At 42.0% G+C, this 18,093-nt stretch overlaps 1 protein-coding gene across 5 annotated transcripts in view; it reads left to right on the forward strand.

The window, feature by feature from the left end:
- The window catches only part of PDGFA (platelet derived growth factor subunit A), a 35,862-nt gene that overhangs the window by 3,654 nt on the left and 14,115 nt on the right, over positions 1 to 18,093 (forward strand). For 3 of the 5 annotated variants that reach the window (XR_008973091.1, XM_057416801.1, XM_057416803.1), the window contains exons 3-5: positions 5,896 to 6,000; positions 8,111 to 8,298; positions 15,602 to 15,728. Coding sequence is in view for 3 of the 5 variants with exons in the window: in XM_057416801.1 (XP_057272784.1) it covers positions 5,896 to 6,000; positions 8,111 to 8,298; positions 15,602 to 15,728 (420 nt within the window). In the remaining 2 variants the exon portion in view is untranslated. Of the gene's footprint in view, positions 1 to 5,895; positions 6,001 to 8,110; positions 8,299 to 15,601; positions 15,729 to 17,320; positions 17,404 to 18,093 lie in introns of all 5 variants that reach the window. The other 2 variants (XR_008973089.1, XM_057416802.1) reach the window with 1 other exon arrangement.

Below are 18,093 nucleotides of genomic sequence, written 5' to 3' on the forward strand. Positions count from 1 at the left end.
CACATGGCTCCATTGCAAGGGAGTCAGGCAGACAAGTGAAGCTGAATAAATTAGTGGATGTAGCAGAGAAATTTATTCCAGAAAATAATTATTTACCTCGTGGCAAATATTAACCAGAGGATGCACGACCAAAAATTGAAGAGGTCAGCCGCAAGTTTACTGTTTCATTTTGCTGTTTTTTGTGCAGCTTGTCAGGTTAGAACCCATTAGAGAAACAAGACACATAAATATTTCACTATTTCAACATGAAACAGTAATGCCTTAAGACATGAACTCAAGATTAAAAAATAAACCCAAAATACTCAGCCTTTCATCCTCTTCTTGCTTATGTGAGTGCTCTTTCTGCACGTGTGCTAAGCTTTATTCTGGGCTACATAGGCAGGACTGGATCTTCATGGGGAGTAACTGGTCTTTACTCCCTACAGTGCGTTTTCTGGGTACAGTCCTTCAGTCTTTAGTGTCATCAGTAATTCTTATTAAGGGTTTATCAGAGTGACTTATCAAACATTGAAATCACCATGTTTTCTTCAGGAAACTGGATTAGGCCTGTTTACTATATTTAGTATTAGCTTGGATTAGCAAATCAAATGTTTTCTAGTTGTCACTGGTAAGGTGGTATTTCTGAAACGTATTTCCTTAGGGCTGTAATTGCATTTAGGGAAGGGCTGGTTCAGCGAGGTCTTGTCCAGTAGATACATTTCTGTTTTATAGCATATACTGATTTAAACTGAGGCTCAGAATACAAACACTCCAGTGATTATTTTCTCACTCATTTTAGTGCATGGTGTTGCCAGTCCTTCTGCATGTGAGTAGCCCTGTTTAAACTCAGTGGGTGGACTTGAGAATTAAGAATGATCTTGTAGGGTAAGAGTTTGCAGGATCAGGCATGCATGCAAAAAATGTCTGATATTCCTGAGTAACAAGGCAGAATCTGTGAAAAATGAAGGAAGAACAGCAATTTTCTCTCCTGCAATGCAAAGCATATATTTTTAATTGGAAAAGTAAGTTTTGTAAGTCAGAGTGGGCAGGTTTTTCTTCTATTCTGACAGATTTGGTCTCTATATTGTAGCACAGAGATGACTGATAACCCCCTTCGTAAAATTAGAAACCACACCCCCAGACCATCTGGCATATTACTTAAAGAAAAACAGTACCCAACATGGAGCTTATCATTGTATTCAAAAAAGAAAATCCAGGCCAGTTTGTCAGAGCCCAGCGCTGCATGTCCAATGCAAAGAGAAACCCCCTGTAAGGGCTATAGGAAAATCCTCTGTTTATATCAGAAAACAGGGTCTTGTATTAATTTGCTACGACTGGGATCCATAGTTGGCAACGGAGTTTCATTGGCGTGACGGAGAGCAGAGTCTGACCCTATTTAAAACAGAAAGCGTGCAGGATCCCAGGAAGTAGGCAGCTGTAGCGTGCAGAGTACAGTTTTACTACTAACAGCCTAAATCACTGAAACGGGGGCATTTCCCATGTGCCGCCTGTGAAGTGCTTTGGCTTAGCAGCGTGGTTTTTCTCCTCGCGCTTCACCTCTCCCATCTGTCCTGTGGGAGGTAGGGTTCATTTCATCACCTATTATGTTTGCCTCCCGCTGGGAACAGATTTTTTCCCCCAGTCATCTCCCTGCGTGGGGAAAGGCAGGGCTGAGTGTGCTTCTTCGCATGGTTTAAGGGCATCAACCACAGGGTCGCCTTAGGCCATGTGAATTTAACGGCCTGTGATTAAGAACTAGCAGAGCAGCTTTTGTTAAGTGGAGAAATGTTCTAAATTAACAGTATACTTTCAGGGAGAAGTGTTAGATTGCTGCAGAGCTCAGTCTATTGGAAAATCTGCTGCAGACTGTGGCTTGTGGCGTGGCACTGGAATTAAGGATGTTACAGTGCAACGTGGTTGTGTTCCTTGCACCTCTTAGACATCATGAGAGGCGGGCATCTGCCATGTGTTTTTCCTGAGACAGACAGAGGGAATACTCCTCTTCCTTTACAGCTGGTTGATCACATCTAGGTAAATGGAAAAAAGCCCGAAACAAAACAGGATCTTGCAGGCTGCTACTTATATTTCCTTTAATAGATCAAAGTTGAAAACTTAATGACATCTATCTCTGCAGTTGGATGTCAGAAGGGCATATTTTGCATCAGCCAGAAGGAAGATCAAACAAACAGATTGACGTTGCCTTGGGCTTTCTGGCTCTAGGACCGATTTGTGAGACAGACCAGTTCAGTTTATGGTACCTTACATTGAATTCCTGGGAAAAATAAAATACTAAAAAAAAAATACTAAAAAAATACTCCTAAGCTGCTGCTGTTGGTACTGGAAGTCTTGGACCTCTACTTTTTGGATGCACATCAAAGCAATGTCTAGTAGGGTTTGTGTTGACTGCATGCATTGGGGATTGTACCTCACATAAAATTGCTTGGGAAGGAGATGGCAATGTGAAAGGATAAATTGATAAATAGAAAATAGCAGTAGTCTTAGGATGCTTTCCACATGCTTATTTAGTGGGAAGAGTAATCACATATTGGCAGAATGTCACAGGAACTCCTGTGATTTATGCTCCATGACCCCATGGAAAAATGCCAGTCTGACAAAAAAGAACAATTTCAGCTACACTAATGGATTGACCAAGGCTAATTGCAAGAGTTTTTGTACCCATCATTGATACGTTGTCAGTACAGGAAAGATTACAGAAGAAATTTCTTGATCTGCTGCCATGAAAACATTTTTTTGGTATTATTAAAACATTGAGAGCTGCGTTAATCTGGCTCCGTGCAGCATCCTCCATCTTCACTTAGAGACAAGCAGTGTTCAATTTCTAAACTAAGAACCACCCGTTTCTAAGCTTTCGGCTTGGAGCCTCATTTTGTGAGGCGGTAAGCACCCATAAACTCCCATTTCCTTTGCTAAGAGCATATCCTTATCCTACATGCTCCTAGATCGGTACATTAAGGGGAAAAACTGGTGCAAATTAGGCATCAGGCTTCTTTAAAGTCAAACTAGGGAGTGCTGTTTATCATCATTGTTTTAATGAAATAAAAGCCTTCTGGCCACACATCCAGAGTCAAGTGTGGGTTTCAAAGCTGACTTTCTGATTTTTCAGTCCTGCTCAGGCAAGACTCCTGTTGATTTAAAGATTGCTTGAAGTGCAGTGATTTTCCCATTGGCTTCACTGGGAAATGGAATTCCTTCCAAATGCCTGTGGGGGTCAGGGGAACCCCTTTAGCGTTGTAGCATCCTCTGGCTCCAGCCATGTGCTCCATAATTCTGTTTATTAAAAAAGAAAAAACAACACAACATCGAGCGCAAACACATCAGTGCTGTGTCAATAGAAAGAATACAATTTGTGATGCATAATGCATTGAGGTTTGACTGGAATCATTTTGCAGTCTGCTGTGCTAGCTGTGTAGATCTCTTTCTTGAACCCCCGCAGCGAGACATGAACTTTTGAAATGATATACATGCCTAAGATATGTAGTGAGACAGTGAGATACAGTATGAGCCAGAGGCCTTCCTCACCTTAGAAATCATCTTATAAGCAACACATGCTCCTCGACATGTCATTTTGCTTTATAAACATGATGATAGAATATGGCTAATTGCAGCGGAGTTGAGCAGTTATATATAAGCACATGGCTTAACATATTGGTTAGCTGATCATCCTATTCCTTTAGTCTTACTAGTTTCTTTAAACAAGGCAGCAAGAATTCAGTCATGTTAGGAGGGAGCTGTGCCAGCGTGTTGAATGTGGGATTAGGACCTGTGGCTCAGGCCTGCCGTACAGTTGGCATCATCAACAGTTTCTCTTTTCAGCAGGATGTCTGAGCCCACCAAGCAGTTCGGATTAGAGGCATTAGTTTTGTGTTTTATCTTTTTTAAACAGTGTTTATACTTGAACAGAGATGCTTCTTGCTCTGAGCCTAGCTTAGATCTTACTCTGAGCAGAAGTCATGCTGCTTTCTTTTGAGTATCACTTCATTGCCCCAAATTGAGGGAGACACTGTGACAACTTGAAGCTGTCAAACAGCAGGTCAGTACAAAGGTATTGATTGGGTGGCTGAGTGCTAGGAAGCAGAAGAGGGATGGAGGAACATCAGAACGGATCCTCATTTTGGATGACACCATTTGGAGACAGGTGGATGGCCTGGTGCCATTGGAATGGGGTACAGGAGACCTGGCTCCACTCTCCAGCTCAGTCACAAACTTCCTGTGGGGTTTCAGGGAAGCCGTTTTATTTACCCCACTGATGAGTTTCCTGGAGTACGTGGTACAGTAAAAGCAGAAATAAAATCCATTAGCCATCACTGTGTTACATTACAGGAGTGGGACTGCAAATAAGGCTGGCTATCAGCTCATCAGTTTGGTGCCGAAATTTCCCATTGAAACCAATGTTTCTATGTAAGACGTAGGAGCTGACTTACTTGGGTAAAGTGAGATTTTGGATTTCATGCTGGCTTATTTCAGACAGGAATCTATTCAGCTGATAAGGAAAATAGGACCAGTGGGTGATCCTGGCGTTCCTTCTTGAACCACCTCCCATTTCGTCCTCTCTTAGCTACCTGTGGTAGTATTTTCCAAGAAGTGAAGATAACCCTTGAGGCACAGAGCTCTTTCTCAGGTGCTGAAGATAGCACTCTCATTATGTCTTATCAAGCTCTGCAGGTGATTTCACAGACTGCAGACTCTTTAGGACAGGACTTGTTGGAGGGAGGAGACAAGAGTTGGTGTGTTTGTAAAGCAGACCCTTATGATGTGTATTACTAATAAAGCTAAGAATAAAACAAGCTCCAACGTCAACTCAAAATGAACTGGAAGCAGGAAGCTAACAGTGCAGAAGACAGGAATGTAGGGTGTTGTAGAGAGGGTGAGTATTGTGTAATAGTCGTTTACATTTTTTGGTACACATCGCAGTTTTCTTTGGAACCAGCAGTGAAACCTTGAAACTCTCCAGTGACGTTACAGAGGGCACTCCAAGAAGCAGAGTGCTAAAAGTCTTGGTTTTGGTGTGCTGAAATCTGTATGTAGTCCTTGGTTTGCTTACATCTGCCTGATCCCCTGTTTGCAGATTGTGCTGCTTGTTTTCAGAACCCCACTGCATGGGACGCGACCTGGGCTGCTTCACTTAACAAAACCAAATAGTTGGAGCAGTTATTTTGTTGGTTTTTCATGATAAATGCAATGCCAAGTTTTCCATCTTTGCTTTTTCTCATGGCCCTTTAACCCATGTGGTAGGCTTATTTAGGGAATAAGACAAGCCTGGATGCAGTCCCAGAGTTTGCAGTAGCTTCAGATGCCCCTCCAAAGGTTAGGATACTTCACAGGGGATTTGTTCTGCAACAGAGAGGCTAAAAGGAAACCCATGCTAGTTACTTTTTGCTTTTGATTCTGTCCTAGTACTGTACTAAAAAGCAAGCAAGAGAAAATTGACAGAGGCAGCATTGTTGCTGTTGGGTGTGTAATACCACGTTTTCTACCATAGCCTCAAACCAAAATGTCAAAAATCTTCTAAGAAACATTTCACACAAAGTATAATTTTTTTTTTTTTGTTTCTACACCTTTCCAGAAAGAAAAAGCTGTATTATGTGTTCCACATAAAAATGCAATTGTTTTACTTCAGATATGGTTTTGTTTCGCAGTGTGCGCACTGTTTCTGGGGACTTGCAGTAAAATGGATGTTAGAATTAAGTTGTGCATGCTTACACATGACGTTTAATGTATGTGTCTCCCCTGCATTGTGCCCTCACAATTGCATTGAAAGGAGTTATATTAAACTAATCGCAGCAGGAGTTGGTCTTGTGCATATGAATAGCACAGATTTATATGTATGGAACAGCACTGTAGCGATATCGATGGGAATAGCATAGCTGAGGTTTAATGTTTTGTTTCCTCTTCTAGGATATGATGATGTTTCAGAAACAAACTTGAGATCTTACAGTGTTCATTCTGCTAAACATGTGCAAGAGAATCGTCCTGTGCCCATTCGCAGAAAAAGAAGCATTGGTAAGAAACAAGCTATTTGTACTTGGAGAGTAAAACCAGAGGGGGTGCTTTTTGGTCAGCAGGCGGGACATTTCACTGGAAAAATGTGTCATGCACAAAGGAAAAAGGCCATTTATTTCTGCCTTTCTTTTTGCGCACAACGAGCCGCTGCCTGAGAAGCTGTCTTCTGGAGGATGTCCATAGGAGACAGACAAGCACAAATTCTTTACATTCACTTTCTTGTTGTAGCATGTTAGAAAGCTAGACCTTGGTTAGAAAATGCTGTGATATTCGATGTATAATTCATAGTGTGGAGAACAACCAGAGCAGTGTGCTTTAAAAAACATCAACAGTTGGTAGAGTTTTCAGTACAGAACCGCCACAAAAGGAAACAGCTTGACTCTTTATTCACAAGAAAAAAAAACAGTTTATCCAAAAAATTAAAAGCCATTGATGGAAACGCTGGGGCATTGATTTCCATCACTGCATAGGGCACCAGGCATGTTTACAAAGGGTTTTGCTCCTATTAAACAATAATGATGGTGATCCAACAAAGCTCAAATATAAATTTAGAGAGATGGCTAGAATAGGATTTGTATGCAGTGCTTGCTCATCTGATTAATTCTGAGTGTTTTGCCATTCCATTTGACTATGGAAAACATGATCTTATCTATTATAGGTAATTCAGAGTCAGTGTATTTGTACTTGAAGCTATGGTGGTACGCAGGAGATAGCACAGCATGCTGTCAGCATGGATTTGCAGTGTGAATTGGCAAGCGTGCTCGTCACATTGAATGCCTCTAGAGAACAGCGGTTCTGAAACAGTCTGCTACACTTGGCACCCTACTCTGCAAGGTGTTGAATGCCTCCCCATAAAAGTCGGTGGGAACTGGATATGCTCAATAACTTGGAGGAGTTGCCAGCTATTTTGCAGTATTGGATCCGTTAATTTTCTTGAGTTCATAGCATTGAGAATTTTCATTCTGTTTAGTTGGCTGAAATGGATCTCTTTCAAAACTAAGCCCAGTTTTTCATATTACAGGAACAGGCCAGGCCTGAACTTCTAGTACTTCAGCAGTAACTGAAGAAGCGCAGGCAGTATTCCAGTTCCTTGACACATCTAACCCAATGCTATCACTGCTTCCACTGTAAGGCAAGGAAAAAAATCCAATCTGTCTTCAGAGAATGTGCCATCAAACAAGTTGTCCCAGCAATAGCTATTATTTTCTGGATTGTTTGGCATTACCAGCTTGATTTCTTAGGCAGTCCCTAGGCTGAGAAAGATACATGGTTTGTATTTTTTGTGGCAGCATCATGTAGCAGTGCAGAGCTACTCTTTATGATCCTTACAGCAACTGTTGCCTATAAGGTCACCTTACCTGAGCCCAGCAGAATATTGGTATAGCTGCTGGGTTTTCGGTCATGCTTCTCTTGTTTGCCTCTTTCAAGAAATAACAAATTAAGTAAAGCCCACCGTGTACAAAGCTTTGATAACTTCATTCAGAAACAATGGCATTTGCCCTTTGGGATGGCAGATGAACCAGACTGCCTACTGTGGGGATGTTAAGGTCTTGGAAATGGAAACCTAAGACTTGAAAGTTCCAAGCTTCTGTGGGTTGTTTCCCAGCTCAGCCAATTTGTGTGTGGTGTAACCGCTCTCAACACAATTTCTGTGATGGTATTTGCCAGGTATTGCATGTTAGTGTGGTGGTATATGTGTGCAGTGATGGCCCCAGTGTCATAAAATAACAGCTGCTGTTACGCAGTTGCTATAAGGCTGTATTAGAGGATCATCTGATCTGGACAAGCCCCTGGCTTGATGTCACTTCTAAAGAGCCAGGATTGTCTTATCTAATGGTATGCACTCTGAGCTATGTTGGAAGCCAGGCCATTGTAAACCCTCATTTTAGGGGTTGGATTCTGGGAGTGAGTCAAGCTTCTCCCTAGGATAGCACACACAGTTTAGTGGTAGCCAGATAGTACTCAGCACTGATTTGTCAGCAAGCAATGGGAACTGAGAGCACCATCTCAACCCACCAGCTAAGGGTGCCACTCGTAAATGTAAAGTATCTGGGTGCTCGGAGGTGCGAGCAGATGCTCACCTGGAAGTGTGAATTTCTTGTGTTCGCAGAGGAAGCTATCCCAGCTGTCTGCAAAACACGGACGGTTATATACGAGATACCTCGGAGTCAGATCGATCCCACCTCTGCCAACTTCCTGATATGGCCACCCTGCGTGGAAGTGAAACGTTGCACTGGCTGCTGCAACACCAGCAGCGTGAAATGCCAGCCCTCGCGAATACATCACAGAAGTGTCAAGGTGAGCAAATTGTGGCTGCAGAGCCCCAGGAAGGTCCTCTTTAAGTCTAAAACCTCCAGGTATCTTTGTGGCTGTTCTGTATGACCTGGATCTGTATTACCCACCCTCATAGCTGCAGGATCAGATCCAGCGCTCCTCTCCATTTTGAGTGCACAGATGGCTTTTTCAAGTTACATGGTCACTGGAATATCTTGGGTTTGGATTTGATTTTCACATGATTCCCTTTAGATTTTGCTTCTCCTGTAATGAAAATAAAGCTGATTGTGTCTTTCCCATGATCTTGCACAGTACAAATCTTAAAAGTTAAGATGATAAAATGACTCAAGGGGCATTGGACTTAAAAAAATAAATAAATCACAGTATGGAATGCTGTTTTCTTAATTAAATATTATGCAGCCTAAATTGGGCTTTTATATTTGACAACATAACACTTTTGATCTGAAAAAATGTGTTTCAAATTATCTTACCCCAGGGATAGAAGACTGAACGGCTTCATGCTGTATTTATTCATTAGACAAAATCCCTGTTGCAATTTTCCAGTAAATACTACGTGAAGTATTTCTTATGTTCATTCGGCTTCAATGTGTTCTAATTTTTATCAGTATTTAAACAAGTAATGTTGATCTACATCTGCGTGCAGGAGATTAGGCTTGCACTCACCATTTATATTGTTAAGACTCTTGAGTTCTTGTTGCCCTGAGTATTTTAAGAGCAGAATTAAAAAACCCCCACATTCTTGATCATAGAATTGCCCAACAACACAGAGCATTGTGCTTGCGATGGATTTCTTACTGAGAAAGGTGCTGTTACTATACATCCTAAACAGAAAAGGCATCTAAGCTGTTTCACTGTTTTTCACAGTGAAACACAGGCACACATCTGAGCAGGGCTTTTTTCTCATTTCTGTTTCTGAGCATCTGAAAAATGTTTTCACACCTAAATAAGCTGGAGAAACATTGAACCGATTCCCTCAGTCTTTTACACTTGCTGCCCTTTGTGGGGTATGCTTTGCAGAAACAGTTAAAAATTAGGAAAAAAATTGGGATGAATAATTATTCAATAGTTGACAACAAACTTGGGAAGTTGAAGCACCACAATAGTAAGGCATTCAGAACAGGAGCTAAACAGCAAAGTGCTTCAGGTTATAATATACAGTGCTGTTGCCTTTGAGTTTGGTACAGCTTCCAGTTAATTTTGTGTAGCAATCACTATGTACAAAGCAGCTGAAGATGCCCAGCAAAGAGCTGAGCCCTGTATTGTGAACTTGCTGTTGATACCTGTGTGTGTGACACTGCAGCCGTGTGCTTGTTTCCTGCCCCTGGAGTGATGGGAAAGATTATGGGCTGATCGGTTTGGCTGTTGGAATCCCCTGCTGTTGGGGACACTGAGGATTCCCTAGAAGGTGCAGACTCCCCAGCTGCAGCAGCTTTGCTGGGGCTGTTTCCCAGCACAATGCCACAATAAGGAAATCTTAGTTTCTCATTCCATCTGCTGATACAGTTTTAGTGCTTTTAGATATGCATTCATTTTAGTAGGGTGCAAGCTCAGAGCAGGCGCAGCTGAGCAGCTGCTTTTTGTGGCTGTGTAAATATATTGCCACCAGCAATATCAATATACGTCAGCCAGCTTCGGAGGACTCTTTTTGTTTTTTTCCAAGCTCCAAGACTGCTCCGAACAGTCATTAAATAGAAGGGGAAAAAAAAGGACAAGAGGTCAAGCAGGAACAGGATGTTCATTGTAAAGGTTGTAGGCTGACCCCACTGTCACACCAGCAGTCTCTGAACAGAATCCATATTTATGCCCTCCAGAGTCAGATCGTCTTGTAGCTTTGATATAATTGATGGGTTTATGAGCCTTTTGCCAATCCTGTGTTCAGAGCTGAATGTCTGCTCATGCCATTAAGTAGCTGGCCCAGAGTGAGGGTCACTGGAAAGGTAGGGGGGAGCAGTTTTGGAGAGCCTTCTCAGCTATGCCTGCAGTGCAGTTGGAAAGCCGTCTTGTGTTTTCCCCTGATGTCAGACTGCATAAAAGCCCTCTTTTGATTGAACGTTGAAAAGGCTTTCCCCACTTCCCCTTCATTGACAAGGTAGTGAGATCATAGCTGGCCCATTCACACTAGAAAAATGTTCATCCAGAAAGGTCAGCAAGTGGGTTTGCATCACCCAGCTGGCGAAAGCAAAGGGTGTTTTCTTTGTCTTACTGAGGGCCACTGTAGTCAAGGTTAAGAGACGGCTCTGGCAGTATGGGAGGAGTAGCAGAGGTGCAAGTACTGGGGCATTCTCTTCCTGTGACACGATTCAAAGTCTGTAGGGTTCAAGGATGTCCTTACTTTGCCTTCAGGTAGCTTTAGTCAGTGAAGTACCATTAATGGGCTTGTGGAATTGGATCTGTATGGTGGCTCTAAGCCAGGGGTGTTGGTGGAACAGCATCCCTGGAATGAGTCCTTTAAGGTTTCCCTTTCATGGGGTGGGTTAGTAAAAGGTAGGTTTGCACTGCACAGTACCAGAATGAGCCCATGAGAGCACAGGCTCCTGGTCCTAAAGGCATCTCTGTTCATCAAGCTGTACCTACACCACACTGCAAAAATCAGAAAGAAATGGAAAGGCTGGCTGGGAGTTGCTCTTTGATAGGAAGGAAAGTACTGCATTTCTCTTCTGATAGAGTAGTGGTGACAGGGACTGGTGAATTAGGGGTGTTGCTGTCTGTTACAGAGATACTTCTTCCCTGTCTGCAAAAGCATTTCAGTAACTTCTGCAGATTCTGTTGTTTCTGCACAGCGAGATCAAGTGTTTACCGAGTACCAGACCACAGTTTACTTGGGTGGGTTTTGAACCGAGTCTTCCCAAGAGGTTTCTCATAATGTTGAGCATGATGCTCTTGATGTTTCTGGTCACAGCAGCAAAAACCAGTTAATATTATACAGCAAATCCTGCCTATCCTGCTGATTTTGAATAGCCAAGCTGAATATTGTGGTTGTTTGCAGCAATGCTCGTTTCCAAGCTAAGAAACAAGAACTGAGTCGCTCCATCTACCTCAACTTTGCCTTCTGCTTGGCCTTTAGCCATAGCCATACCAGCTTTATCCATTTCTGAATAGTCAGTGTTGAGCTGCTTTGGGGGTATTTAACGTGGTGTATTCTTGCAGTAAATCAATATGAGGGAAAGACTCAGAGCAAAGGAGCTGTAAAGGAGGGAATGCAGGAGCAGCTCCTCAGCTGTCACCTGGGAGTTGTTCGGAGAGGCTCCAAAGAGAGATGGAAAACAATGCTGAAATTAGAGATGAGTTGTTCAGCAGGGATGCCCAGTCTCTGGAGAGGTTAAAAAGGCCTTGCAGAACAGATTGTAGGTAAAACGGCTGTACGTAAGCAGGTATTTCTTCAGTGACTGGTTCTGCCATTAGGAAAAACAGCACTCAACAGGACATTACTGCCAGTTGGTGGGACCTGCTGACAGGTATCAGAAGTCAGCTTCAGAATGGGAGAAACAAGGGAAACCCTGACAAGACGGAAAAGCAGAGAGGTGCCCTCAGAGTGTGAGAGGTACTCTGTCATTGCAGGTCTAGCTGCTCCTGCTCAAGGAGAGAGTATAGAGACCCCACACCAGCCATTCCCCCGCTATGGGGAGCAGTGATGAGGCACTGCCATATTCCCCGTGAGGTGGCTCCTGGTATGGGGGAGCTGTGATGGGGCTTCTCCCTGCCCCTGGTGCAGGCAGAGCCATGGCTTGTTGCTGGGCTGTGTGAGGTGCTGATGGGAAAGAGCACCCCTGCAGGGGAAAATCTCCCTACCCCACCCTAACAATCTGTGCATGAGGCTTTCCTGACGTAGGGGTTTTGCCAAAGGAGTGCCCTGTAAATGTTTTTAATGGGTATATTAGGATGGGTGGCTGCCAGGCTCAGAGGCGGCTGGCCTCCCCTGCTTCCCAGGCATGCACAGCTGGTGAGGAGTGTCCTGGAAGGCCCGGCGCCAGTCCTGTGTCTCCTGCCTGCAGCCGTGCCTCCGGGGGCTTGCCAGGTCTCGCAGGATCCCTTATCCCTGCTTAGTCCTTCTGGTGCCTTTAAGCCCTGTTGACTTATGTCTTACTCACAAATCTAAGGGCTGTAAAGATCGCAGTTGCAAGGTGAAAGGTTTTTCCTTCCATTGTGTCAGCATGGGTTTTATCTTAATACAGAAGAAATAGATGTTTCCAAAAAGGACCATTATTCAGTTGCTTTTTGATTTGATTTCCCATCCTGTATTTAGTTATCAGCCACGAGTTTTGCCGTTATGAGGAATCTTCTGTGCTGAGACTTCTCTTGCAGGTTCCTGCCCATGATAAATTCTGGCTTTGTGCTAGAGGTGTTTTGGTCATTTTTCCTTACCGTCTTGTTTTTTTCCTGCTGCTACTCCCTGATTTCATCTCTCCTGGAGAAGATCTAGAAGAGGTGTTCCCATAATGCTTCCCATTAGGCTATTGGATTTTATTCTCACTTTCACTTAGCCACCACACCATACTGCACGATAATACTTAGAGTCTACAGTGATGCAAGTATGATGCCACTGATTATACACCATTTAACTAAACTAGTTGGTTATTTCACTGTCTTTCTCCTTGAGAGTTTTCATATAGTGATATTTTGGGGGTTGGGAGGATTTGAGGATTTTTAGTTCTGTTGCATTAGAGACAAATGAAAGAAGCTGATCTTGGTTTGTTGAGGACTGACCATCGCAGACCGTCGACCATGCACATGAGAGCAACGGGGCAAAATAAACACCAGGATGGAAAATACAAAGAAAAAAGATGCTAGCATAGGGCCAAATCCTGTGTTGCTAGTATAGATACCCCTGTTTATACCCACTGAAAATCTGACCTGCAACCTTCATCACTTCAGATTATCATCCTGTGTGGCAGCAGGTGTTAATAGATGACCCAAGCGCAGCAACTTACCTGGTTTGTGCTGCTTCATTTTGAGTATTTGCAGCATCTTGCAGAATGACATTTCTTTAACTTGTGTAGCATGAAGTAGGGCAGTGGAAAGTATGCAGAATTTTTAGCTACATTACAGTAAACCCCGCTTTTTAAACTGGTACCTAAATACATTATGATCATATTCTTCAAAGGATGTATGTATTTTTTTTAAACTGTTGTTTAATACCAGATTGCCACAGTTTGGAAAACCAAGCAAAACCAGGACAGACTTTTAGAAAGCTTGATTACAGTTTATTTTTGTTGCATATAATTTTCAGTAAGACTGGTTTATTCTAACAGCTGTAATAAGCAGAGCAGATCTGAAAGCTGTTTCATGACTGCTGGGTCTCTTTCTTTGTCTCTGATGATGGAGGTGTCTTAATTACTGTTTGTTTTTGTAAATTTTAAGGATGAGTCATCCTTTGATGCCAGATGACTCAGTTGTAAAATACGTTTTCAAATCTTTACGTTCAAAGGCTCGATGGAATTGAGTTGTGATCGGAGATTTTGAAACATACTGCTCAAACCCAAAGCTAGTCTTTCAGCAAAAGCATTCTGGTGTGTCACGGCCAGCTTTTAATCTGTTTATATGGAGATCTGACACTTTTGGAAGGTACTTTTTACCGTGGACACTTCAGTTACTGCATCTGTCTCTGCAACTTTTGTTTGCTGGGTAAATGAAAATCGTCTCCAGATCCTATTGACACAAGAGGTGGTGACTAAGATGTGGATCTGAACTCCTTGCTCTGTGGAAGCAATGGCAGATCTCCCATTGACTTTAATAAGGCCAGGCTTTTTGCTCTAGCTTCTGTTACTGTCATTCAGCGGCCCTTGGTAGTTCGTATTCACAGAGCCAGAAGTGTTCTGGGAACTGGGAATGTGATAGTTTTTCCAGCCACCGCTCTCATTTTGTGACTCTGTTATTCCAGTTTTGGGAGGGCCAGGGAATAATTTTCATAGTATGAAGACTGATTTGGAGCATGAAATCCCCACCAGAAACACCATTACCAGGAGAGTCTGGTGTAATTGCGCATATGTGTTAGTAACTGGAGCTTTTTGGCTGGATCAGACTTTTATGTCTTTGTCATGTAGCTGTTGTAGAGACAACCATCCTTTCTTGTCCTTCTCTTCTGCTGTCTTATCTTATTCATAGTGCATACCTGTACTATGCAGTCGTCTTGCTCCCTGGGACAGCTACAGTGCAGCCCCCTTTTAGAACTGAGATGCCATGATTTCATTTTGGTGATTTCCGTTTCAAGCAGTATTCATGCAGTGTTTAACACAATTGTAAACTAAACATTGGACCCCTTACATACTGTTTCACACTCTCTTTGCCCCATCTTATGCCCTATTCCCTTGTATGGCCATGATCATTATACCTGTTACACTTAGCAAAAGTCAGTGCCCAGCATCTCACAACCCGTTCCAGCACCCCAGCACAGCAGTGTTCCTGCCCCCTGTGCTGTTCTTCTTCTCCTGTCTTCTGACACCAGGCTGGTTAGGATGTTCCATATCTCCCCATCCCAATGTCCTTCTCTTTTGCACTGGTTCCTTTCAGGTGAGAGACCTGCATGTAGACAGAACTTCTCCAGCATGCTCTTTCCTTCAACCTCCCCTTGCCCTCCAGACCATTTTGTCTTAAGACTGCCAGTGTTTCGGCCCAAAGTGGAGCAGTGCAGCTGGAAGCAATTGGATGGACTGGAGAGAAATAGCATACTGGCCAGCTATCCGCAATAAAACCGAAGGTTGGATCCAGTTTGCAAGTGGTAGCTCCCTTGAACCTAAAAACAGTGCATGTGAGCTCTTGTAACCTAGTCCCAGGTCATTGCAGGGAGTAGGATTGAGACTGCTGCTTTCTGAGCTGATTCAGATCGTGGTTCTGCAGAGATGAGCACTTTATTTTCAAGGGCCTCTGGAGACATCAATTTGTAAACTGTAAAATGCATTACAAACTAACCTAATGCCTTCACTGTAAGCCTTCAGTGGTCAACGTGTACCGAAGATCATGCCAAAACGGGATGGTCTGCAAGAGCAACCACTGATTTGAATCTATATAGAAGTTTATTGTGATACATGTTAAAACTGACTTGCTTCAAACTTCAAACTAAAATGACTGGGAAATTGGTTTATCTCTTGGGGGAAAAGAAAATTGTTTCAAACTGCTGAACTTGAATAAACAAATAGTCTGTGCAATAAATAGTTACACGATGCACAATTAAGATAAAAGATGATTAGTATGCTAACTTGTTATATGAGTTTGGCTGCATTAAAAAATAGAGGTATATTGTTATCTGTCTTCAGTTCTGAACCGTAACTATGTTAATGTGTCTCAGTACGTACCTCATCGTATTTTATAGGTGGCAAAAGTGGAATATGTTAGAAAAAAGCCAAAATTAAAAGAAGTTCTGGTGAGATTAGAAGAGCATATGGAATGCACCTGTACATCATCAAATACTAATTCAGATTATAGAGAAGAAGAAACTGGTATGTTTTCCTTTTATTTTTGCATTAATGCTGATTTCATATGGTGCTTATTTTTATATTAGTAAAGAATGTAAAGCAAACTTTGCTTCCAGTGAACACAGTAGAGAGGCTGCCAGCTGCTACTCAGTGTGTTGAAGATGCAAAATTAGGGACAGTTTGCGCTGTACGAAGAGGTTGGATTTGAAGTGTAAAGCATATCACTTCTCAGTAGGCTAGCTTTTAAATATATGTAAATGCCCAGTGGTATTCAGGTCTTGCTTAACTAAGTTAAAGTTTGTCATGTTGCAGTTACTGGTGAACTCTGTTGCCTAATTTCTTTAGGCATTGTGGAGACAGGGCTAAGGCTGAAATTTACTGTACATTGGGGAAAATATTAATGAAATGAATGTAAAGGGCTTAGGAATACGTTCAGTATTCAAGAGTAAGGAGTTTTGAAACAACACTGCCCATTCCTGTTGTTTTCTTACTAACATAGTCAAGAATCTATTGTCACTTGTCAAGTTAAACCTAAGTTTGCTGTGCCAAAACAACATTTAAGTTGCCATGGGGAAAGATTTATGGGGAGAAAGATTTACTTTCAATCTCTCATAAAACCACCTAAAACTCAGATCCTTTTACTAAGGTGTAATCAGCGCAGAATTTGACGCATATGCAGGAAGCCCACTGCAGTAGAAAGGGCACCTCCCTTTCTCCTGATTCAGGTTGAAGGCAGCCTCAAAAGCTCGTTTTGCCACCTCTGCTGGGAATTTAGGGGTTCAGTAGACCCAGCTCAAAATTAGTCAGTGAAAAGCAGGTAAATTTAGGAGGAAAGCTGCCTAAAGGTGGCTAGGTAAGGAAGGGTTTTCTGTCTGTCTCCATCCAGCATGGAGATATAAATCTGATCTAAGCAAATGTTAACTTCAGTTGCTGTGTACAGAGAAGAAGAACTAGAATTTGTAGAAGAGCAAAGTTAGGCCTCTGCTGTGATTTCATTGAATATCAATTTATAACCTGAGCTGAGTGTTTTAGCTGAAACTAGGTTGAGTTATGAGTAGGCAAACCCCCCGTTTTAAATGGTTTTTACGTGTGTATGGATTGATATTTTTTCTGTGCCTTCCATTTGGAAAAAAGTTTCATTGGATCAATTTCAGTTTTCCAAAATGTCTTTAATTGCCAAAGACTAAGCAGTTAAGATTCTAAAATGAAAACTTTTCTTTTTGATGTATGTGAAAAATGGGGTAGAATTGCCATGGAGGAATATATATTTCTAGGATTTAATTACTGATAGGAACAAAACTTGCACCAGCAAGTGGATGGTGAGCTGAAAATAGCTTAACTACAGAGCTGAAAGCAAATGTTGAATACTGCATGGTAACAGTAATTATAGATGGATCTTGGAAATGACGTATGCAATGCCAGCTTCGTTTATTATTTCTTTACTTTTGTATAATTACTTTGTAAACGGAATGTCAAATCAGGCGTTATAAAGTTATTACTTTAATTCAAAGAATAATGAGATTTCTTTGAAATGTAAACGGTTTGAGTATTACTTCAGTGTTCAACGAAATGCATTACCTTAGGGCTTTTTACCAGCCCTGCCCTTATGTTAACAGGAAGGCCTAGGGAATCAGGTAAAAAACGGAAACGAAAAAAGTTAAATCCAACATAAAACCTACTGGAACTATTTGATATTCAGGTAGGACCTATATGCTGAACACCCTAATAGCACAAGTACTGGAAAACTTAATCAAATATCATCACTTCAGATTAATCACTGTTCAGAATCTTGACACTTGCTACCTCAAGGCTGCAAAGAGATTAGATTTGATTGGCTTTGATGATTCTACCTGCTGGTATTTTCCCTTTAAGCTCCACGTCACCATCAGCATCTTACATTCTTCAGCTACTTCCTTTTCTTGCCTTTTTTGTTCTTTTTTTTTTGGAGGGTGCTAATTCTTCAGCTTCTGAAATCTCAAGTTCCATTGCCTCTGCTTTTGTTTCATTATTATTGATTTCTGAGGTCAAAGCATCACATAATAATGCATGAATGAATTTCCAGGTTACAGATTGCTGTGTTTCCAGTCATTGGCTGTAAAAGATTGCGTGTACATACAGCAAACGCTATTTTATGCATGACTATCAAACCCATGTTTTGGCATGAACTGGGATTGATTGTACATGCACCTCAAATGGTCTGATGATCTGCCTATCTGACAAGGAAGATGCTTAGAAATGCCATTTTTTTTCTTGTGTTGTAGAACCCTGTGTTACTTACACCAGAAAATTAAGATCTTTTTTTCTTTGGTCTGTTCAGTCTCAGTACGATGATAACAGTCAATCATCAAAATTCATGAGGTTTTCAGCGTAGTGAAAAGCTAAAACCCTC

The sequence above is a fragment of the Pezoporus wallicus genome, unplaced genomic scaffold (genome assembly GCF_028554395.1).
Source record: "Pezoporus wallicus isolate ANWC-B61680 ecotype Strahan unplaced genomic scaffold, APGP_CSIRO_Pwel_v1 scaffold_7392, whole genome shotgun sequence".
Classification (NCBI taxonomy): Eukaryota; Metazoa; Chordata; class Aves; order Psittaciformes; family Psittacidae; genus Pezoporus; species Pezoporus wallicus.